This window comes from Dipodomys ordii, unplaced genomic scaffold (assembly GCF_000151885.1).
Source record: "Dipodomys ordii isolate 6190 unplaced genomic scaffold, Dord_2.0 Scaffold83, whole genome shotgun sequence".
Taxonomy (NCBI): Eukaryota; Metazoa; Chordata; class Mammalia; order Rodentia; family Heteromyidae; genus Dipodomys; species Dipodomys ordii.
In genome coordinates, this window is record NW_012267299.1 from 2111651 (window position 1) to 2134648 (window position 22998).

The 22998-nt window shown below is 38.4% G+C and overlaps 1 protein-coding gene across 1 annotated transcript; it reads left to right on the top strand.

Moving 5' to 3' along the window:
* The first annotated feature begins 335 nt into the window (after positions 1 to 335).
* Positions 336 to 21726, top strand: Hmgcr (3-hydroxy-3-methylglutaryl-CoA reductase). Its single transcript, XM_013025281.1, has 20 exons — positions 336 to 439; positions 4789 to 4976; positions 5442 to 5553; positions 5831 to 5918; positions 7316 to 7400; positions 8579 to 8684; positions 10426 to 10532; positions 10636 to 10752; positions 11102 to 11262; positions 11361 to 11608; positions 11704 to 11882; positions 13054 to 13248; positions 13562 to 13720; positions 13864 to 14021; positions 14624 to 14729; positions 16477 to 16647; positions 16970 to 17110; positions 17195 to 17353; positions 17679 to 17833; positions 18191 to 21726. The coding sequence occupies exons 1-20, from the start codon at positions 427 to 429 to the stop codon at positions 18243 to 18245; spliced, it is 2703 nt and encodes a 900-aa protein (XP_012880735.1). The 5' UTR covers positions 336 to 426; the 3' UTR covers positions 18246 to 21726.
* The last annotated feature ends 1272 nt before the right edge of the window (positions 21727 to 22998 follow it).

A 22998-nucleotide genomic window follows, 5' to 3' on the forward strand; every position in this document is an offset into this window, starting at 1 on the left:
ACTTCCTTAGCCAGGAGGACCAGAGGTCAGGGCCTTGGGCAGCCCGACGCCGCACCGCCAGATTTCTTATCGCCCTCGTTTGGGATGCTTCCATACTTGCGCCCCCACGGCTCGTGGACCAATGGGCAGCTTTTGGTTTTGAGACTCGGCCAGCTATTGGTTGGCTGAGCCGTGGTGAGAGATGGTGCGGTGGTTGTTCTCCGTCTGGGTGAGAGCTGTGGGTGGTTGTTAAGGCGACTGCTCGTGACGTAGTCCGTCAGGCCTCGGAGTCACTAGATGATTGGCTAGACGATCGGAAGATCGTTTGTGATTGGTCGCGAGCTCCTTAGTCCCGAGCGTGCGTAAGGGCAGATTTCCTTCCGCTCCGCGTCTCCGTTGGCTGGAGACGGCGGAGCACCGGCACTAAGGGGGGTTCGGTGGCCTCTAATGAGATCCGGAGGTGAGGCGGGCGTTGGCTGTTGAAGGGGACCCGGGGGAGAGGGGGATTGGGGCCGTGTTGGTAGCGGTACCGGGGAGTGATTGCGGGTCGCCCCTGGCCGGACCTGGCGGGAGCTGCGGTGCCGGTCACTTTGCGGGTGTGGCGGCCCTGTGCGTTCGCGCGCGCGCTAACTGCGGGGAGACGTCCTTGAGGCCCAGAGAGCCGGGTGGCGGCGGGCCCCGTGGCGAGGGTCCTCGCGGCCAGGGTCGCCGCGGGCCGGGCCGGTCCTGAAGGGCGGGCCGGCCGACCGGCCTTCGGGTGACTGCCGCCGCCGCCGGTGCCCTGGCGGGGCGTCGCCTCGTTGGTCCGCCCGGTCGGAAGTAAGCAGTACCGGCCGAGGCCGTCGGGACCCTGAGACCAACGGGCGCCCAGTAGGGCGACCCTGGACGCCCCCCTCTCCTGGAGGATTGCTGAGGGTTGGGGGCAGTGAAGCCGGCGGCGCTCAAAGCGGATGGGAGGAACGACCGCGGAGGCCGGGCGCTGCCCTAACTCCCGGCCTGTTAGGACCCGGACGAGGAAGAGCTCCGTGAACCCAAACCCTTGCACCCGCCGAGACAGATCCGGTCCTTTTTGTTGAGAACGGGCCGGCGCAATACCGACCCCAGAATAGGACCATACCCAGGACGCACTGGAGACTGCTTTCTCCTTCGTGCTCTTCAGCCTAGGGGCGTTGTCTCGTTGGTGTTGATGACTTTAGTTCAAACTTTGTAAGCTTTCCTTCTTGGGTTAGAGAAAACACACCTTGGAGGTGATTTTTGTGGTAGGAGCAGATGTGTACCCCCTTTCCCGCGGTCCTGTGGAATGTGTCAGTATTTGAGGATATGCCTTCTTGGACTTTGTCCTGAGGAAGGAAAGTATTTCAGAGCCATACTGAATAATCGTGCATAACTTCAGCTCCTTAAAAAGTAGTGATTTTTTTTTAAACTGGTGATTTTTCTACTGCTGTGAAAGACTTTTGAGAAGCTGTAGCAACAGGCCTTGCAGGAGTAGGGAGCCCAGCCCGAAATCCTTTTTGAGAATCATTTAGCACTGGACAGCCATGTATGTTTCTTCTGTGCTTTTCATCGGCTGCCTCTATTGATAATTTTGTGTTGTCCATTCATGTTACTGAACATCCAGAAGGCCCTTGGCAGAAATGAGATTTCCCATCCCTGGTGGTAGAGAATAATTTTGAGATAAAACTAGATTTTTTTTTAGGCCTGTTTTGTTAAAGTTGCGTTAAGGACATGAAGTAATATGAAGGGTTAAGGTAATATGCGTACATTTTAGCATTAACATGAAGACTTGTGTCTGACAGAAATGGCCATTTCTAGATGAAGTGTGCATGTGGGATTGTGTGGCATGTGTGTACATCCTAATCTCATGGTCTAATTTGTATTCATGGACAAATGGATCATATTATATAAACATCTTTAGGTTAATTCATAAAACTGCCAGTATTTGAAATTTGATTCCCACTCTCCCAGCCTACAGATAGCAGTTTCACGTGGTTCCACTTAATACTTTGACAACTTGGAGCTCCAAGTGAATGGAAAGATGTAATTTACAAATGCTATCTTGTAACAGAATTGCATGTAGAATCCAGCCTTCCTTTTTCCAGTGCAAGATCCTGATGACCTTTTAGGATAGTAGTTTGAGATGGGGAATTGAATGCTAGATCATCTTGGGATTAAAAGTGACTTCAATATAAGACAGTTTTTGCCTTCAAAGAGACATGTGCACATTAATTTGAGAACAGTGTAAAACACTATTGAATCAAATGATGAAGTACATAATACAGGAGAAGTGCTACTGAAAAGAAAGAAAGCATCCGAGTGCCATAGCATATTTTTCTGTGATTGGCCATGGGAGATGGGTTCAGTAGCAGACTGCATAAGTTTAAGGATTCCAGTGAACTTAATTAGCATACTATCAAAGACTGAAATGTTTCCAGTATATTTTCATTCTGAATAAGCAAAGCATAGGTTGCTTATTTCCCTTATTTTCTTCAAGTAAAAGTTGTTTTCTATTAATACTGTGTTGAATTTTCATAAAGACTGTGTTGAATTTGTATGGGATGTTCTGTAGTCTGATAGTAATACTTGGAATTGCTGATGAAGGTGAAGATTAGATCTTATGGCATATGCTTGCTTTGCATGATCACGGAGAAATGGGAAGGGTACTGTGAGAAATGAGATTGTTTATAGTTATGGTTACTTGGGACCTACCTTTGTAGGTTGCTCAGGTTGCATTTCCACATAGGGCAGCTGTTTGGGGGCTGATGAATACATTTTTCCTGAATGTTGAAAAGGTAACATCTGGGGGTGAGGAGGGGGGAAGGAGAAAGTCCAGAATTAACAATGCCACCAGAAAACCTATTTGAAGCTAAACATAATGTGCCTAATATTTAAATGTGGATTTATGCTGAATGAATTTGTAATCTAAATTTGAACTGCTTCCTGGTTGCAGTTCAGATTTTAATTGAATTTTTAATAGTGTTGAAAAATATTGCTTCATGGGTTGAAAGAAGATTTTCTAGCCTGTTTGTGATTTATTTATGTTTAGGTATGGAAAATTAGAAATAATTTCAACATAGATTTTAGACTAATTTACTTTCTGGGACATTGAATAGAAAGTATTTTATTAAATAGAAAGTATTTTGCTCATTTTCCAGATATTTGTTCAATTCTGCTATATCTAAGATACTGGAGAGCAAAATGACAACATTCAAGATGCAAGGTTGAAAGATCAGGATACATGCCACATTTGGAGACCTTTAGACATTGCCAACCTTTTAAAATTGTGATCCACAATTCTTAACCACAGTAAGAAATGTGTGTTATGTTGGAAGCCAGAATATGCATATGAATAGTTTTACTACAGATGGAGTTTCAAGAAATAATACTTATCCATACTATGTGTCTTCCCTAACCTCTACTTTAAATATTATTTTTTAAAATTTCATTTAAAATATTTAAAATATCCTTACCAACAAAATTAACTTTGTGGTTTTGGATTAATCCAGTAAAGGGTTGTGACCTACAGCTTGAAAACTAGTTAATCTGGTTGGTGGCTAAGTGTAGAGAATGTAGAGTGATGCAGTTGATTACCAAGAGATGATACTTGGGTAACTGCATCATTCCTAAAAGCTACTTTTCTTTTTCCTTTCCCATATCTTTTTAGATAGGTGAGTGCTCTCTTTTCTTCATTTACTTCCTGTCTTTAAATGATGAATCACTTTCTTAATAAATATGAGACTGATTTGAATTCTTGCTAGAGTGGCAAATCTGTGAGTTTAGTTTTTAAATTATAATTTTATTTTTGAGTAATTGCAAGCATGGAGATATTTAGTCCTAAGCTCATATCTCTTCGGGGTTATGTTGGGAATCAGTTTAAATCCTGTTCTTAATGCTTAACCTGTTTTAGTCTAGTTTGATTAGTAGTAAAAGTTTAGGAGCATTTTATATTTAATGTTTAGTCTTCCATCTCTTATTTTTGATCCATAAAGCAGCCACATCAAAGTCTTGCCTTTTTTTTTTTAATGTAGAAACATCTATCAGAAAAGACTTTTCCTAGTGATAGATATTATTATAGGTGTTTGATGGACTGTAATGGGTTTCTACCCTTGAGCAGCTTATAGATTAATATGCTTCAGGAGTAGATTGAAACTTACCTTTGTGTAATCAGAATGTAAATGATGAAGAGCTGCTCATGTGTTTTATAACCAAGTAATTAGAAAATGCAAAGTGTTTTTTTTTTCTAAAACTTGAATTTTTTTTTTAAAGAAATGACTTGGGGTTATTGAGTCCTGTAGAACACTGGGCTTGGCTCTAGAAGCACAAAGGCTGAGAGATTTACCCAGCTCGTATGAAGACAGACTTGGGAGAGGGGGTTCTGACCTTTATACTCTGCTCTGGCACTCATCTCTGTATCCTTCTGTTCTTCTGTGCTCACCTTTGGCCATCTCTGCCCTGTGGTAACCACTGTGTCTGCCTGCCTCCGTGTTTCTCCACAACTCCCAGAGCCCACTGGGCATCTCTGTGACTATATTATTATAAGCACGAAATGACTGAATGAATGACCAGCAAGCATTTTTCAGGAGGAGGAGGAAGAGGAAAGGAGGGAGGAGGGAGAAAAGGATTGCTTATCAGTTGGTTGCCAGTGGACCATGAGTCCTTTTAATTTTAGCATTATTTTCCACAATCATAAGGAACACTCATTGTTTCTGTACAAGACACTCTGCATACAAGGCAGGGTTCACAGTATACTTAAGACTCTTCCTTAAAAGTCCAGTGAGCTGTATACCAAGCATTCTCATTTGTTCCTCCCAGGATCCAAGGATTCTGCAGCTACGATGTTGTCGAGACTTTTCCGAATGCATGGCCTCTTTGTGGCCTCCCATCCCTGGGAAGTCATAGTGGGGACCGTGACACTGACCATCTGTATGATGTCCATGAACATGTTCACTGGTAACAACAAGATCTGTGGTTGGAATTATGAGTGTCCAAAATTTGAAGAGGTCAGTGAAATTATCTTGATACTGACTAAATTATACTTCTGTTTCTAAAGAGTATCTCCTTTTAGAAAACTTGTAGCCAAAAAATTATGTCTTTCTTTTAATACTCATGAATTTATCTCAGATTTGTTTACTTACATGGGAATGGTAATGCAATAGATATGCTCTTGACTTTTTGTATACAAGAGAGTAGAATTGATTTAATTGAAAAATAAATCTTTTATAAGTGACTGCCAGTGAAAGATGTAATAAATTGGCATTACAGTGAGTTATTTAAAAATTCATTTAATATTTTATTTGTATTTTGATACTTTTTGTTTTTTTATTGATACTCTGAATAAGCAATATGCTTACATTTATATTGTGGTAATTTGTAAGCTAATGATAGTTAAAATAAAAATTCTTATTTTTATTGCTTTTTTAATAAGTTCATGCTATTGGAACTTCATTTTTTATTCCTTCCAATAGGATGTTTTGAGCAGTGACATTATAATCCTAACGATAACAAGATGCATAGCGATCCTGTATATTTACTTCCAGTTCCAGAATTTACGCCAACTTGGATCAAAATATATTTTAGGTAATGCATTTATGTTTCTTATGGCCAGCAGATTTTTAATTTCCTATTCAGATGAACAGTTTGTTCACATCATGTGTTTGGAAATGTGTGTATTGCTACTGGGTAGTAGTAGTTTCCATTCTTACTACTAGGAACTAGACATTCTAAAACTTTGGGACTTTATTTAATAATATGGAGAAAATTTGTACTCTATCTCAGTGTCTTTGGGTAAACTAAGTATTACTATTTTTGTAATGAAGAGTAAAGGTTTTTCAGTGTTGAATTTTGTCTATTTTAGGTATTGCTGGCCTCTTCACAATTTTTTCCAGTTTTGTATTCAGTACAGTTGTCATTCACTTTTTAGATAAAGAACTTACAGGCTTGAAGTAAGTATTTAAAGCCAAAAATGTATGTTTTTCTCAAAATATAATTTTAAGAACTTATTCCATGTGCTGTAAAAATAATACATGAATTTATAGGAGAGTAGAAACTGAGGAAATTTTTCATGTAACCTTACTATTAGCTAATTTTAACTGCTGTTAGAATGTTAACATGTTCTTTCACACTTATGCTTAAACTTTCTAACATTATACTAATTTTTTTTATAATTGTATGCTTTTAATAATAGCATCTTTCTAAGTCCTTAATATTTAACTGTATTTTCAGGGATGTGCTATGTATTCTCCTATATCAATATTTTATAGTTAATCTTCTAATGTTGGATTATTAGGTTAATTTTCCTTGTTAATAACACCAGTGAGTATATTTGTAGACAAATTTTTGTTCATTCATAATTATTTCCTTAGGATATATCTCTGGGATTGGGATAGCCTTTCTTTTTGATAGCTTTTTTTGGTGCTACTTACCATCTAGAAAGTTTATTTTATCCTTCTACAAGTAGTGATTAATGAACAGTTTTAAAAAAATATATTCCATGTTTTTCTCAATACTAATTTAACGTATTTTTTGTTTTTTGTTTCTGTACTGGGGTTTGATCTCAGGGACTAGGTACTTAGCTTTTTCACTCAAAGTTGAGTCACGGCTCCACTTCCAGATTTTTGGTGGTTATTTTGCAATAAGTATCTTTTGGACTTCCCTGCTTGGGTTGGTTTCAAACTGTGATTCTTGGATCTCAGCCTCCTGAGTAGCTAGGTGCTAGCCACGACTGCTGGCCCTTAGGATTTTTTAAATTAATGACATTTTTCTATGAAGTTAATAGCATTAGTGAGTTTTTCCATATAAATATATTTACATTTTATTATTAAAAAAATTGGTGGTATTGAAGTTTGAACTCCGAATCTTGTACTTGTTAGGAAAGAGCTCTACCACTTGAATATACACATACCTTTTCAGCCTTTTTTGCCTTTTAGTTTATTTTTTAGGTAAGGTTTTGTGCTTTTGCCCAGGCTAGCCTTGAACCTTGGTCTTTTTTCACTTGTGACTCATGGTAGGTATGATTACAGGTATGCAGGAGTATACCAGTACACCCAGTTTGCATTTTAGGCATAGGATCATCCTAACTTTTTTGTGTGTGTACTGGCCTTGTACTTCCCATTGTAGTAGCTGGAATAAGCATATAAGCTCATCTGTCATTTTTAATAGCTATTGTGATTAGTATGAGGATATACCAAAGAAGTGTTGAGAAAACTTTTTGATCTGCAGAAAGGTACATATACTGTAGGATCATACAAAATATGGAGGAGAGTTTTGGTTTAAGGTAGATTTTTTTTTAAACCTATTTTTCCTCTTACTAAATGTATCTACTCTTTTTATTTTTCCCCAGTGAAGCTTTGCCTTTTTTCCTACTTTTGATTGATCTTTCCAGAGCAAGTGCATTAGCAAAGTTTGCTCTAAGTTCTAACTCACAGGTAAGTTTTACTTACATAAGATAGGAATGTGATTAAAATTCCCTTTTTAAAGTTTGTTTATACCAATAGGAAAAATTACAGTTTCTTCATAGCTTAAGATTCGGAGACTTCCTTACATTTTCAGTTTAATTCTGAAGCACTAAGAATGATCTGTATAAGTGCCCAAAGAATAGTCCTTTTTATCCAGTGACTCAAATAAGATTTCATAGTTACTGGAATTTAGCTTTTTCTCTGGTCTGAAAGTTTTCTATTTTTGAAAGTTTTCAGAAATTACAGTTAAATGACTTGGATAAGTGGAAAAAAATCTTTTCTAGTAAGATAATAGAGAACAGATAGGATCTGATGGGAAATAACAACAGGGAAGATTCAATTTTAAGCCCTTTGAATTGTTACTGGGATTATTTCCCATCCTAAGTATCATCTTAATGTTCTTAAAAAAGAAAATCTTAACTTTAGCCTAGTGCCTGTAATCCTAGTTAGTCAGGAGACTGAGCTCTGAGGATCATGATTTGAAGCAAGCCCAGGCAGGAAATTCCATGAGACTGTTATCTCCAATGAACTATCAAACAGTCAAAATGTAGCTGTGGCTCCAGTGGTAGAGTGCTAGCCTTGAGCACAAAAAGCTCAAGGATATCACCTGGGCCCTGAGTTCAAGCCCAAAGACCTACACACAAAAAAAGAAAAACCCTTTACCATTTTTATAAGCAATCTTGTATCATAGTATCTTGAATATAAAACAGCTTATCAATCTTAAACCAAGCTCCCTTCTATATTTTGTATGATCCTGCTGTGTATGATTATGTGTTCAATGAATGTTTGTGATCGTTTGAATATGATGATAAGGAAATGATTTAAGTTTTATAACATGGCCTCATAAAAAATTTAAAGCTTCTGTTGGTGGTAGCCAAATATAATATTGTGTAGGATTTAATTAGGTGGAATTTAAATGACAGGATTCTTGCAATACCTTGAAAGAATATTCCCTAGAACAATTGGTAAGTGAAGCAGGGTATAATATATGAGTTCGTTTTCATTAATTTCTCTGTATTACTACTGTTCTTAGTTATGAATTTCATCATATGAAAAGTACATTTGGTTTTAGTGTAAGTCCTAGGACTCTTATATTTTAGAAATTACTTTGTTCTTTACCCTCATTATGTGTTTGGTCTGTTTATTAGGATGAAGTAAGGGAAAATATTGCTCGTGGAATGGCAATTTTGGGTCCCACATTCACCCTTGATGCTCTTGTCGAATGTCTTGTGATTGGTGTTGGAACCATGTCAGGTTTGTAAGCAATTTAATAATAACTGACATTTAATAATATTTTTAGCAAGTCACTGAAGAGGAAAAAAATATCCTAGATTTGCAGCTTGTTCTTAAATTCTGACTTCAGTTACTCTGAAAGTTGAAATTGTATCAATGTGTGGATGTATTTGACTTGTGCTTGTTCACTTTGCTGCAAAAATGTAGTAGTTGATATTTTCACTCTTGCCATTTTCTTTTTTTTGAAGGGCAGTGGGTATTTGTTTTTTTGGTCTAAGTTCAGGGGCTTGAAATCAGGGCCTGGGATTGGCTCTGAGCTTTTTAGCTCAGAGCTAGTACCTACTACTTGAGCCACAGCTCCACTTCTAGCTTATTGGAAATAAGTGGCTCATGGACTTACCTGCTTAGGCTGGCTTTGGACCATGATCCTCAGATCTCAGCCTCCTAAGTTGCTAGGATTACAAGCATGAGGGACTGTCACCCACCTTGCCATTTCCTCTATGTTCTGTTTTGTAGTATATTTTTTGTGTGTGGTTTTTAACAATTATATGCCAAGCTTGATCTGCTCTTGCTTTTCTCAGACTAAATTAGTGAGTTGATTCTTTGAGTTTTAATTGCCATTTTAGGAGACAGTGCAGGAAGAGTCAAGTACCTAATAAGGTGGTTGGGAAGAGTTAAACAGATAGTAAGTCCATCTTAGCGAGTACCCAGTATGTTTCAGCATGTTTCCTCATCCTTCATTGGTACTAATTAAGTACTAATATATAGGGTGCAAATTATTGCCTTGCCGGAAAATTAGTATCATGGTATTGGGGAGGTCTCCTAATTATTAGGGCTGGATTTTATGGCTTTCTCTTGAAGATCATACTTGTATTTTTTGAGCTAGGGTTTGCTATGTAATCCAGGCTAGTCTGGAAGCCAAGATCTTCCTGCCTCTGGCTCTCAAGTACTGGCATTATATGCATGTGCCACCATGGCCTGCTGAAGATTATGCTTATTTGGTTAACTATTATTCTGGTATTTTTCCTTATCCTCCTTAATAAGAGAGGCTTATTCCTTCAGAAATAACTTGCTTTAAAAGCAAGTAGTTGATTTCTGTTAGGTAATATACTAAATCAATAATGTGACTTTTGTGGTTAAAAATGAAATAAAGTCAGTAGTTAATATTGGAGGAATAGAAGTTTTCTTCAGAGTGGCTTATCCTTTATATTCTTATCCAAAAACAAGATGTTGCCATTTGCTAAGAGAAAGATAAAAACATTTTTGGCTTATTTTATATATATATTAAAACAAAATTACCATGCCTGGTCTTTGGTTGTTGGGAACTTGAGAAGACAAGGTCTCTCTGCTTTTGAGGGATCAAGAGATCCCTAGTAATTCTTGTTGTTCTCTAAGCTTTAGCTTCACTGTTGAGTTAATTCTATATCCCGTAGATGGCAGAGTTTACTATAGTAATATTAAAAAAAATTAGCAAAAATACACAAATGAGCTTTATTACGTTTTAATGTACGTTGATCAGATACTTGGATCAAATTCTATAGCATATCAATACAATGTTTTTAAACCCCTTTTCTCCTTATGCCACCTTTTGAACGGTTTTTGGTGGGTTTATGTTATTTTCTATAATAATAATCACTCTCCCTTTCCTTTTCCTCTTTTCTGTACCCATATTTTCACATAAGTGTTTTTCTGCGGGGAAAGTCATTTATACATATGGTACCAAATACATGTAGTTTAATGCTTTGAATTTTTCTCTGAACAGGGGTGCGTCAACTAGAAATAATGTGTTGCTTTGGCTGCATGTCAGTTCTTGCCAACTACTTCGTGTTCATGACTTTTTTCCCAGCATGTGTGTCATTGGTATTAGAGGTATGGACACATCTTACTTATGGCATTAGCAGAACAGTAATATTGCACATTGCATCAGTTAAATAAAATTAGAACCTTTTAATCTATTGCTTTTACTTTTTAGCTTTCTCGGGAAAGTCGTGAGGGTCGTCCAATTTGGCAGCTCAGCCATTTTGCCCGGGTTTTGGAAGAAGAAGAAAATAAACCAAATCCTGTAACCCAGAGGGTCAAAATGATTATGGTAATAGCAGTTTTCTTAATCTGTCAGTTTACAATTGGAGCAATTTTTTTAAAATTTCCTTTTTCTTTATAGTCTTCAGCTTCTAGTGAGATTTCACTTTATTCCCTTTTCATTTGCTCATTTCTTTGAAGCTGCTAGTCTTTGTCTCCCCACTAAATGCCTCCACCTCTCTTTGAAACCTGTTTGGGATGTTTGAATAGTAATGGGGGTCTACTGTTAGTCATGTAGTGACTTTCTTATGCTGAGGAGAAGCCAAGGAAGATGGTGGTATGGTTGTTAGTTGTTAGGGACGAGAAATTTAAATTCTAGTAAGAATCAAAAGATACATAATTTTTACATTTTATTTCAGTCTTTAGGCCTGGTTCTTGTTCATGCTCATAGTCGCTGGATAGCTGATCCTTCTCCTCAAAATAGCACGGCAGAACACTCAAAGGTTTCTTTAGGACTGGATGAAAATGTGTCCAAGAGAATTGAACCAAGTGTTTCCCTTTGGCAGTTTTACCTTTCCAAGTAAGTGTACAGAAGCTTAACTGTATTGTTCATTAGTCATAGTACTCTGTGCCCTTTAAGTATAGGTTGTACATTTTATATTTGCTTTCTTTATTTAGAATGATCAGCATGGATATTGAACAAGTTATTACCCTAAGTTTGGCTCTCCTTCTGGCTGTCAAATACATCTTCTTTGAACAAGCAGAAACAGAATCTACACTCTCATTAAAAAATCCTATCACATCTCCTGTTGTGACCCCAAAGAAAGCCCAAGAGAACTGTTGTAGACGAGAGCCTCTGCTGGTGAGAAATAACCAAAAATTCCAGACTGTGGAGGAAGAGACTGGGATAAGCCAAGAAAGAAAAGGTAATTTATTCCCCATTTCTTCCATTGATTTGTCACAGCATCCTTTTAAACAGTGATTTTCAATGTTTTGAGATTTCTTTTGGTCTTTTGAACAGTTGAAGTGATAAAACCTTTACTGGCTGAAACTGACACCTCAAACAGAGCTACATTTGTGCTTGGTGGCTCCTCCTTACCCAGTACTCCATCAATAAGGGGGACACAGGAACCTGAGATTGAACTTCCCAAGGAACCTCGATCTAATGAAGAATGTCTGGAGATACTTGGTAATGCAGAGGTGAGGCTAAGCATCAACACCTACTTGGAAATTTTCATTAAAAAGGAGCTTTTTTTTATTAAAGGAAAAACTAGAATCTTCTGGGTACTAACTTCTACGCATTGTGTTGCATGTTTTATACTTATGATGAGTGAGGTATGTGGAATTATCTCTTATTTCTCAGATGAGAAACCCTACAGGAAATGGAGCAGGATCTGAAATATTCTGGTTCTAGACTCAAAAACTAACACTCATTTTTTATTGCTTTTCTTTGAGATGAGCAACTATTGCATTTTTTTCATGGGTGTAGACTGAAAGTGTATATCACAGAGGTGAACTTCAAAGTTAGAAGAAATTTTGTCATTTTTGTTGAAGGTTGAACTAATGTGGAAGCTAGGTTTCTTCTCCCTCACAATCATACAACAACAGTCATTTTAACACAAATACTATATTCCATCCATATCTCCTTAATCTGATTGACTTAAAATTTTTTTTCAAGTAGAACATATTCCTTTCCCTTCCTCAGCTTTATTCAGGCAGGATGGCAAATAAAATTATAGAAAGAAGACTAATTAACCATGTAAATATATTATTTGTCCAAGAACTAAAATGTAAACATATACAGTAGTTTGGACAACACTTGTAATATCTAATATACACTTTAGGTTTGTACAGTCATATTTAATTTTCTATTTACTACGTATTAATGAAAATCTGTCTTTGTAATGTAAAAATAACAGTGCTATGGTATTCATAGTCACTTGGCATTGCTTAATTACATGATTTTTAAACAATGTTGCAATATCTTTCTATTAAAAATGGCAGTGGTAGTTGTAGTTGGGCACTGGTGGTCCTAGTTGCTTAGGAGATTGAGATCTGAGGATCACAGTTCAAAGCCAGCCTGGACAGGAAAAGCCCACAAGACTGTTATCTCCTATCTCTATCTTGAGCTTGTAGCTTAGGTGGTAGAGTACTAGCCTTGAGCAAAAAAGCTCAGGAACAGCGCTCAGGACCTGTGTTCAAGCTCCAGGAATGGCACAAAAATAAAATAAAATGAAATAAATAAAAATGGCAGTGATATAAAAGACTTATATAATTTAGAATTGTGAATAATGAAAGTATCATCTTTCAGGTCTTCTATCACCTCCCTCTCTGATCTCTGTAACCTTTTCTTGTTTTCCTAATTCTTTAGAAAGGTGCGAAGTTCCTTAGTGATGCCGAGATCATACAATTGGTCAATGCTAAGCATATCCCAGCTTACAAATTGGAAACTCTGATGGAAACCCATGAACGAGGTGTATCTATTCGCCGACAGTTACTTTCCAAAAAGCTTCCGGAGCCTTCTTCTCTCCAATATCTACCTTATAGAGATTATAATTACTCCTTGGTATGTTCTTTTACTTCTTAGAGGTTTGCCTTGTAGCTTCTTCAGTCTTTTTTCCTTTGACTTTTTTTTTAATAGGTATTATATTCTTTCAAAAATTATTGTAATTTCGTATTCTGTTTATGTAGGTCATAGATTATTTTTCCTGTTATCATTATTGGAAATGTTTTGGCATTTTCAAGTGCTTTTAAAAAGCAAATATAATTTTTGTTGAAAAAACGTACTCAAGAATTAAGTTTTAAGAAAGTTACTGAGCATGGAGTGGCTGTGTATTTGCAATGTAGATATGAAATTCACTCATTGTCTGACTTTGCAGGTGATGGGAGCCTGTTGTGAGAATGTTATTGGGTATATGCCCATCCCTGTTGGAGTAGCAGGACCTCTGTGCTTAGATGGAAAGGAGTTTCAGGTTCCAATGGCAACAACAGAAGGTTGTCTTGTGGCCAGCACCAATAGGGGCTGCAGAGCAATAGGAGTAAGTTGGAATTTAATTTGCTTGTTTAAAAATATACCCTTAAGCAAATAAACCCTTAAGTAACCAGATTTGGGGATAATCAAGGACACCTTGTGGGACAAGCAAAAGTGTCTTTCGGATTCATGTGCTTCTGTATTTTGTAGCTTGGTGGAGGTGCCAGCAGCCGAGTCCTTGGGGATGGGATGACTCGAGGCCCGGTGGTGCGTCTTCCCCGGGCTTGTGACTCTGCAGAAGTGAAGGCCTGGCTTGAAACACCTGAAGGGTTTGCAATGATCAAGGAGGCCTTTGATAGCACCAGCAGGTGTGTGAAAGCCTTTATATACTTGTCCATGTTCATTTCAGAACCATTTTCTATGATTGCTAAATATTACAATTACTGATATTTTGTCTGCTAAATATAACACAAGAGTCCCAGTTTGAATTTACTCTCTCTCTTATGTGAACTGTTTATGCCTGTTTGGGGGTGGGGAGAAGTTGATTCCAATACTTCCATACAAGTAAGTTAGTATAAAAGGGTGTAAAATAATAAATAAATTTGGCTAGACTTTTGTTTTGCCTTGAGAATTATCTCTGGGGGAAAAAGGATTAAGCAGGATTAGTAGATGTTTACCTTGGATGCTTAAAGTTGTTTAATGAGTATGCAAAAAGCATAATCCTTATAACTGATAACCCCTGGTATAGTTTGTACTAGTTTTTTTTTTTTAAATTTAGAGTATTTAGTTTTATCATGAAAATGTTGTCTATAGCCCATCTTCAGTGGTCTCTTTGTTTAATTAAAGGAGAAAATGAGTAATCTTTTTGAGATTCCTCCAACAATATTCATCTTAAGCATGAAACAACAACTATTTAAGGTCACGTCCATCATCTTAAAAGAATAAATGTCTTCGCTTCTTTCCTTTACAGATTTGCACGCCTACAGAAACTTCATGTGAGTATGGCTGGACGCAACCTTTATATACGGTTTCAGTCCAGGACAGGAGATGCCATGGGCATGAACATGATTTCCAAGGTGAGCATGCGCACACTGTGTGTGAGAGCGGCTGCAATGAGAAGCTGTAGGAGTAATTGTCCCAGGAGACAGGAGTTGGCTGAGGGAGATGAGAGTGAGGATAGACTTACCTATGGCCCTTTCAGGTACCATGTACATGAAAAGATCAATATTGGGTTATCATAGATTTTGATACATAAATCAGGCATGGCATTGTACATATTCTGAGCCAACTAGGAAGAATGTTGAGTTTAATATTTTAGAATTTTGTCTAAAAACAAAACTTTGTTTGCTGAGGTATGGGATTGGGGAGGGTGGGGTGCACAGATTCTGTTTCAGTGGTAGAGTGAAAGTACATGCTTATTAGCACACATGAAGTTTTAGGTTCAGGTCCCAGCATTACTACCTCACTCAGGAAAAAAGAACAGGCTTGTAAAAAAAACCTTGAAACCTCTTCTAGAGACTTTGAGACTTTGTCTTTAAGGTGTTAGGTATATATGATGTATGTGTATGGTCTGCTTGTTTCCTAAGTTTGTGTATGGCTTATATTTTGCTGATATTTGTTATTTTCCGGATAAAAAATTAAAATCAGATCTGTTTATAAGGGCTATTCAGAAAGGAAAATGACAAAAAAATTGAAGGTAGGATCTTGAGAAGATATTCACATTCATGGTCAGAGTAGCATTACTCATAGTAGCCAAGACGTAGATACAACTGGAGTGTCTATTGGTGGATACAGGGACAAATAAGGTGGATGGATGTTTAAGATGGGAGGATATTCTGACACCTGGACAAATGAGTCTTGAGAGGACATTAGGTTGGGTGGAAGAAGTTAGTCACAAGATACAAAGTCTGATTCTACTTTTTTCTCAGGTAGTTAGAACAGTCAAATTCATAGACTACAGTTTACCCAGGGATGTTAGGGAGAGTAGAAAATAGGTGATGCTTGTTCAGTGGGTTGTAGAGCTTTAGGTTTTGTAAGATAAAAGGAGGCTGGATAATAAAATTTGAATAAACCTAACACTTTTATGTACATTACCACAATTTTAAAAAATTTGCAATACATAGGTTTTGAATTGTTGTTACTCATTAATTGAATTAACAACTAATTAGAAGTCATTGGAAACTTGTTCATATTTTATGTAATGTAAATCTACCAGCTTTCCATTAGTAACATTAAGTTTAATGATCTACTTTTCTTTACAGATTATTAGCCTTTAGACAACAGTTTACTAAGTATTACATGTTGATCAAAGATTGAGTTACTTTGCAGTGACATGAATGTATTTCTTGTATCCTGTTTGGTATTTTGACTTTCTACATTCATTAATGTCTATAACAAACTCATTTTTCAAACTTAGAAACACATTAGGGATCTGTACGTAATCAAGTTACTCAGTGATGATTATGAAATAGCTTTTTTTTTGGTCAGTCTTGGGGCTTGAGCTCAGGGCCTGGGTGCTGTCCCTGAGCTTTTTTAAAAGCTCAAGGCTAGCATTTTGAGCCAAAGCACCACTTCCAGCTTTCTGGTAGTTAATTGAAGAAAATAGTCTCATGGACTTTACTGCTTGGGCAGGCTTTGAACCGTGATCCTCAGATCTCAGCCTCCTTAGCAGTTAGGATTATAGCCATGAGCCATGGACACAGCTGTTTCTTTTGCATTTTACTTCTCTGAAGTATGTTCTTCTCTGTACTTAAAGAATATGTGTAAACAAGCCTTGTGATCTATAAGAATGAATATGCATTTTAATTTTGTTGTGGTTAACAGGGTACAGAGAAAGCACTTTCAAAACTTCAAGAGTATTTCCCTGAAATGCAAATTCTAGCTGTTAGTGGGAACTACTGTACTGACAAGAAGCCTGCTGCTATAAATTGGATTGAAGGAAGAGGAAAGACTGTAGTTTGTGAAGCTGTCATTCCAGCCAAGGTTGTCCGAGAAGTGAGTGATGGGTTGCATATCTTACCTTTTTCGTTTTGTAATCTTCAGTTGGATACAAACATTGGGGAAAAGAGTATTGATATTGTTAATAAAATTAGATTTATGAGGTAGCCTTTCCACTAACGTAGCTGTTTTACTGTATAGCACCCCTTTGTGTGGGGCATTCACAGAAACAAAACTTCCAGATAATCTATTTATCCCCGACATGGCTTAAACTGGACTACATGTAAATAATTTTTTTTTCTGGAGATACATAGATCTGGGTCACATGCCTGTTGACTCTCCTGGAGGAAGACATAAAATGTTCACTACTGTCTTCTAGGTATTAAAGACAACCACAGAAGCTCTGATTGATGTAAATATTAACAAGAATCTGGTGGGCTCTGCCATGGCTGGAAGCATAGGAGGCTACAATGCGCATGCGGCAAACATTGTCACTGCTATCTACATTGCCTGTGGACAGGTGAGCGCTCCTGCCTCCACTTCTCTTTTCTGTTGTTCTAAAAAGATAAAGGGTATACTGTACATCTTTTTGGTTTTTTTCTAGGACGCAGCACAGAATGTTGGTAGTTCAAATTGTATTACCTTAATGGAAGCAACTGGTCCCACAAATGAAGACTTATATATCAGTTGCACCATGCCCTCAATAGAAATTGGAACTGTGGGCGGTGGGACCAACCTGCTACCTCAGCAAGCCTGTCTACAGGTACGACAGACACATCATGCACAGAGTCCATTGACTTCGAGCCTAGCTATGACTTCATGGGATTCTGTGTCTGACACTGCACATTACTCCCCTCCAAACTGTGGCTTAACTAGTGTGACCAGATGAGCACAGCTTATTCAGGCATATCAGTTTCAAGAGTAGATTAAGTATAAAGATGAATATGCATTGCTGTTCAGCTATCAAATCTTGGGAACGTAGTATTTTCAGAGTCTAGTTCTAGTCTGATGCCCTCATAGTTCTAGTTTTAATAATTGTTTTTCATGACTTCAAGGCTGAATTTTCATCTCTCTTGCTCTGGCTACAGATGCTAGGTGTTCAAGGAGCATGCCAAGACAATCCTGGGGAAAATGCCCGGCAGCTTGCCCGAATTGTGTGTGGTACAGTGATGGCTGGAGAGTTGTCACTGATGGCAGCCTTAGCAGCAGGACACCTTGTCAGAAGTCACATGATTCACAACAGGTCAGACTTCAAGACATCTTGAATATGTTTTCTCTATACTTTAAAAGAAACACAATGCTAGGCGCTGTTGGCTCTGCCTGTAATCCTAGCTACTTAGGAGATTGAGATCTGAGGATCGTGGCTCAAAGCTAGTCCATGCCACAAAGTCCTTGAGACTCTTTATTTCGAGAAAACCGTAAGTGGCAAAGTACTAGTGTATTAGTTTTGAACACAAAAGCTCAGGGACAGTGCCAAAGCCCTGAGTTTAAGCCCTGCAACTGACAAAAAAAAAATGCAGTATAAATCTTAATACTTATGTCTCAAAAGTTTCCATTTCTGACATTCCAGTTACTTGTCTTTTTTTTTCCCCTACTGTAGGTCAAAGATAAATTTACAAGCCCTTCAAGGAACTTGCACCAACAAGGCAGCGTGAATTGCCTGACAGTTCTGAACTGCAACACGGGCATTGGGTTCTAAAAGACTAACATAAAATCTGTGAATTAAAACTATCAATGCAGTGTCTTGTGGAAGATGGGTAGACGTGATCAGGGAGACCACTGCTTGCTATGTAACGCTTTCTTCAAGAGTTGGTTCAAGGTCCTTCCGTGCAAACTCCTCAGATGTGAAAACAGCATAGCACGTTACATGCTGTGCTCTTTGGGAAAATCTCAACATGGATATGCTTGAATGCATTACAGATGATTCCACCACTCATTCTGGAAGGCAATACAAGCTGGAGAAAGGTGTTTTTGTTTGAAGTGGTGATGTTCACGGTGATCTGTATGAGATTGCTCTTCCCCCCAACCTTATGGGTTAAAAATGGATTTTTAAATTATATGGTAGCTGATAAACTTCTAATTTTATAGTTAATTTATTTAGTCTAGGTTGTAGAACTTAGTTGTTTATTTTTTGTAAACTAATGATTCATTTGGTGCTGGTATTTTGATTTTGGGGAAATAACCAACATTATTCAGAAAGGGACCTGCTTCAGGGGAAAAACTTTTTCGCAAACGACAGAAAAATGTGCTAAACAGTGCTAAATAGTTCTTAATCAGGGAAACAACTGCATTTCTCTCTGTAGGCTATTTGTTCCAAGAGGCCTCTTGTCAAAATATGTGTTTGCTGAGACTAGCTACAGTATGTTTTTAGCATTATGCTTGCAGAAAGTCTTATGCTTGTCGATGAATACATCACAGCTGTTAATGTTAATTAGCCGAGGGTGACTTGTCAAGTATAAGCAAGCCTCTGACCTTTTTCAGAATTTAGAGTGTGGTAACACACTTTTGAAAAGAACCCTATCATTTCTCTAAGCCAACTTTTATTTCTTTAAAGACATTTATATTGGTTTAGCTGAAAAATCTAGGTTTTTTTTTTCATAAGCAACTATCAAATATGTATATGTTGTAATAAAGCTTCTTAAGCTAGTTTCTTGAAAGTGTTTTAAGAAATAAAAGAAAAATCAACTTGTATACTGAAACACTCTAGCTTGGGCTGAGAAGATGAAGGTGTTTAATGCCCAGGAATCCTTGGCTTGCTTGTCAAGCCTAATGAAGGGAAAGCTAGTTTGCAGAGCTAATGACGGAACCATGTGAATGGCCCTGGAGCTATCTGCCTTGCTCCTGTGGCCAGGAGGTTGGTGACTGAATCATTTACACAGGCTCTGATCGACCCATAAAAGCTCCCAGCTTCCTCAGGGGGTCAGCAGAGTTGTTAAGTCTTAATTTTTTTTTAATGTACAAGTTTTGTATAAATAATAAAGAACTCCTTATTTTGTATTACATATAATGCTTCAAGTTTGGTCTTGAAAAGCTGATGTCTGTAGAAGATGAACTCTGAAACATTCCAGTAATGCTGAGGCAGCATGGAGAGCCTTAGTGAAGTGTCTACAGTTATTATCGTGGAAGACTGATCTTTCCTGTCGTTTGTAAAGTTGAAATTGCTCCTCTTGTGACTTTTCTGCCAGTGACTTATTTATCTGAGCTTTACCTGGAAGTGGCAGTGGAATGTGTGTTCATTTTGGTGACTGTAACCAGTATCATCTTGGTAAACTAATGTTTTGTACAATTACTAAATCGTATACCTTTTATTATAGAGTACTTTTTTCTAGTTCTAGTAAATTATGAAAAGGAAGTTCATACTGATTAAGTGTAAGCAGCAGCCTTTTTTGTTTGGTTTTATCAAGCTTGAGGCCTGGAAATTTGCAGATTCTGGCCGAAGGGCAATCTAGTTCCTCCTAGGTCATGTGATCATTATCTGCCATTCTCCATTCTGTTCTCCAACTCTGCAACCTTAATGGCAGGTTAGTTCTGATATCCACCAGAGTACCACTTTTGGATATGAAGTTTGGGCGGGATAGTTAAGGGGGAGAGGAAATAAAGCTTGGATAGACAATATGAAATGGTTTTTTCAAGTGGTATATCTAAGCTAAAGATTTCTACAGCTTCATGTCACTGAGGTTGGCTTCTTTAGAAGAGCCAACATTTGCAATTATTGACTCCTTTTGCCTTTGTTAGACAAAAAGGCATTAGCTGGACACTTTCTTTTGAAATGACCTGTGAGCAGCTGTGTGGTCAGTCCCGTCGTGCATGGAGCAGGCTAGACAAAAGCAGTGGAATTCCAAACCGCTTCCTGCTTGGGTGAACTGATAAGCAAAGAGGTGGCTGGGCAGGTGCGTTAGCTTTGCTTGCATTACAGTAACAAATAGCTAAGTCAACTTAAAAAAGGAAAGGTTTATCTTGGGTTGAAGATACTGAGGTTTCAGTCCAAGACTGATTGGCCTTGCTGCTCTGGGCCTGTGGAGGCACACTATGTCTCAGAGGGAGTACAATCTGTTAAGAATTGCAAATGGTTGACACCAGAGAGAGAACCATAATCCCCTTAGGGCACATCCCCAATGATGCTCCCTCTTACTAGGCCCATGTTTTAAAGTTTCTGCCATCTCTGAATAGTAACTCAAGCTGTGTACCATGCTTTTTTCATATGGGCCCTTGGAGGGCATTGCAGATTCAAACTACAGCAATAGATACTTCCTTTTAGGGGAAGTTGTATATTTAAATCCTAAGAGAGCATCTCATAACAAAGAGTCCCAGCTCAAAGAAGGGCAGAATAGCAAACACTGGTAACAATGTGCTGTGTACCAGAAGTTGAGGTAAATTAGGGTTCACTGTTTCTCAAATTATCTTCCACAAGGCTGGACCAAATCAGACTGTGAGCAAAGCAAACCTACACTTGGGTACACCTAATGCACCATCTTTGCCCACTTGTTCCTAAGCTTCAAAACTCTGAACTCCATTGGAATTCACTTGAGCAAGAAATCCAGTAAACAGCATCAAGGTAATTAAAAGGAAAATCTCACGATGCTAGCAAAATCACAAGGATCATATTCATTTTGTTGGCAAAACTTGGGGAAGAAAGCATGAATCCTGTATTGATACTATGTACACCCTGTGTTGATTTGTGGAGCTTCTTTCTGTGACTTGGAAACCATTCAAAGTACAGCATAGTAGGAAGAAACTTGGCTTAGGTGGGAGGTAGCTATAGGTGAACAGTAGGAGCAATTCTGGCTCAGTCACCACTCTAAAATCAGAAGCACTGGACTAAAGAACAAGTCCTACCTGATGAATGATGAACCACCTCTCAATCCAGCACTTAACAGCCCTGAGGAGGTAACCCAAGAGCCTGTCAATTCCACTCGGGACCTCAAGGTTTCTCCAGTAGAGCCGTCAGGTTTCAGTATGCTCCTGCTCCCTTTACAATAGGAAAAGGAAGACCACATTGAGGGAGCTGGAAAGGGAGACTGCCATTCTATTCTTGCTCTGATACTAACTAGCTGTGCGACCTCAGGTTTTCTTTGCTTCATTATCCCGTGTCACCAAATTCCCTTATTTGTAAAATAAACTAGTGGGATTAGCTGACTTGTAAGGCTTTCTCTAGCTTTACAGTCTATGAGATGCTGTATTTATATATTCAGAATCATTCATCCAAAAGAAGGAAAAACATATTTTAGTGGTTGTGACACAGACCTCATGTACATACCTAGATCCTAGGTAACAGCCTAGGCCTCCTGCACAGCACATAGGCTTCTCAGTTCAGCCACTTGTCTCCCTTGGCAGCAGCCAACTACTTAAACCTCTGCAACCTGGAGACTGAGTGTACACAGCACCTGTTTCCTCTCTGGATATTGGATTCAGCATTTGTGTGTATGAGACAGGGCTCCATCTCTTTTGCTTTAGCTTAGTTTTATGCTTTTGTCCAGGGCTGGCTTGGGACCCTGATCTTTCATTCACCTAGACAGCTGTGGTATGTGCCACTATTCCTGGCTTAGTGTTTCTTTACAAAGTTTTAATTCCATTCTGTGATACTTAACATACATTTTTTTGGGACCAATATTGGAGCTTGAACTTACACTTCTGCTCTCTCTCCTTTATCCCTTTTTCAATTATGTCTCCTCACTGAAATTAAAACTCCCTTGTTCTTCCAGCTCCACTTACTCCTTACAACGTCCATGCTTTAAAAAAAAAAAGTGCCACCTCTTCAAGTTAACAATTGAAACTGCCCACTGTAGGTGGGGTCCTTGTGTTCTATAAGGCTTAGAAACTAAATGGGCTAAGTGAGCACAGCTTTTATTTTTACAGCAAACAGCATTATTGTAGAATAAGAGGGGAGGGCTGTGTGTGCTTTGAGAAGAATGCTGAGTGATGAAATAAATTCACCTGGCTGGGGAAACTTACCAAACAGGACCAAGGAGATATGGACCACAGGAGGAGGGAAAGGCCAAAGTGGTTAAAGATACCTTGAAATATAGTCTGAAGTCGAGGAGACACTTTTGGAGTTAAGGTCATTACAGAACCACTTAGCAAGAGGCCTGCTGTATTAAAGGTTAATTACTCATGGCAGGGCAATCATTTGGGGAAGGGACTATCACCTAAGAGAGACAAAGATCTCCACTGTTCTTCCAAATTTGAACTCTCACGTAGATAGTACTTTGCAAATATGCGAGCAACTATTGGGTAGTTCTTTTGGAGACATATTTCCACTCTTAGCAAAACAAAATCTCTCCATTTCTAATACTGGCATGGGAATTATTTACAAGGAAAAACATTGATAGTTGGTTTATTTCATGTGCAAACAAAACCAGGCAGTGACATTCCTGGTGTCAGGTGTGTGCATATCCCCTAGTGGACAAT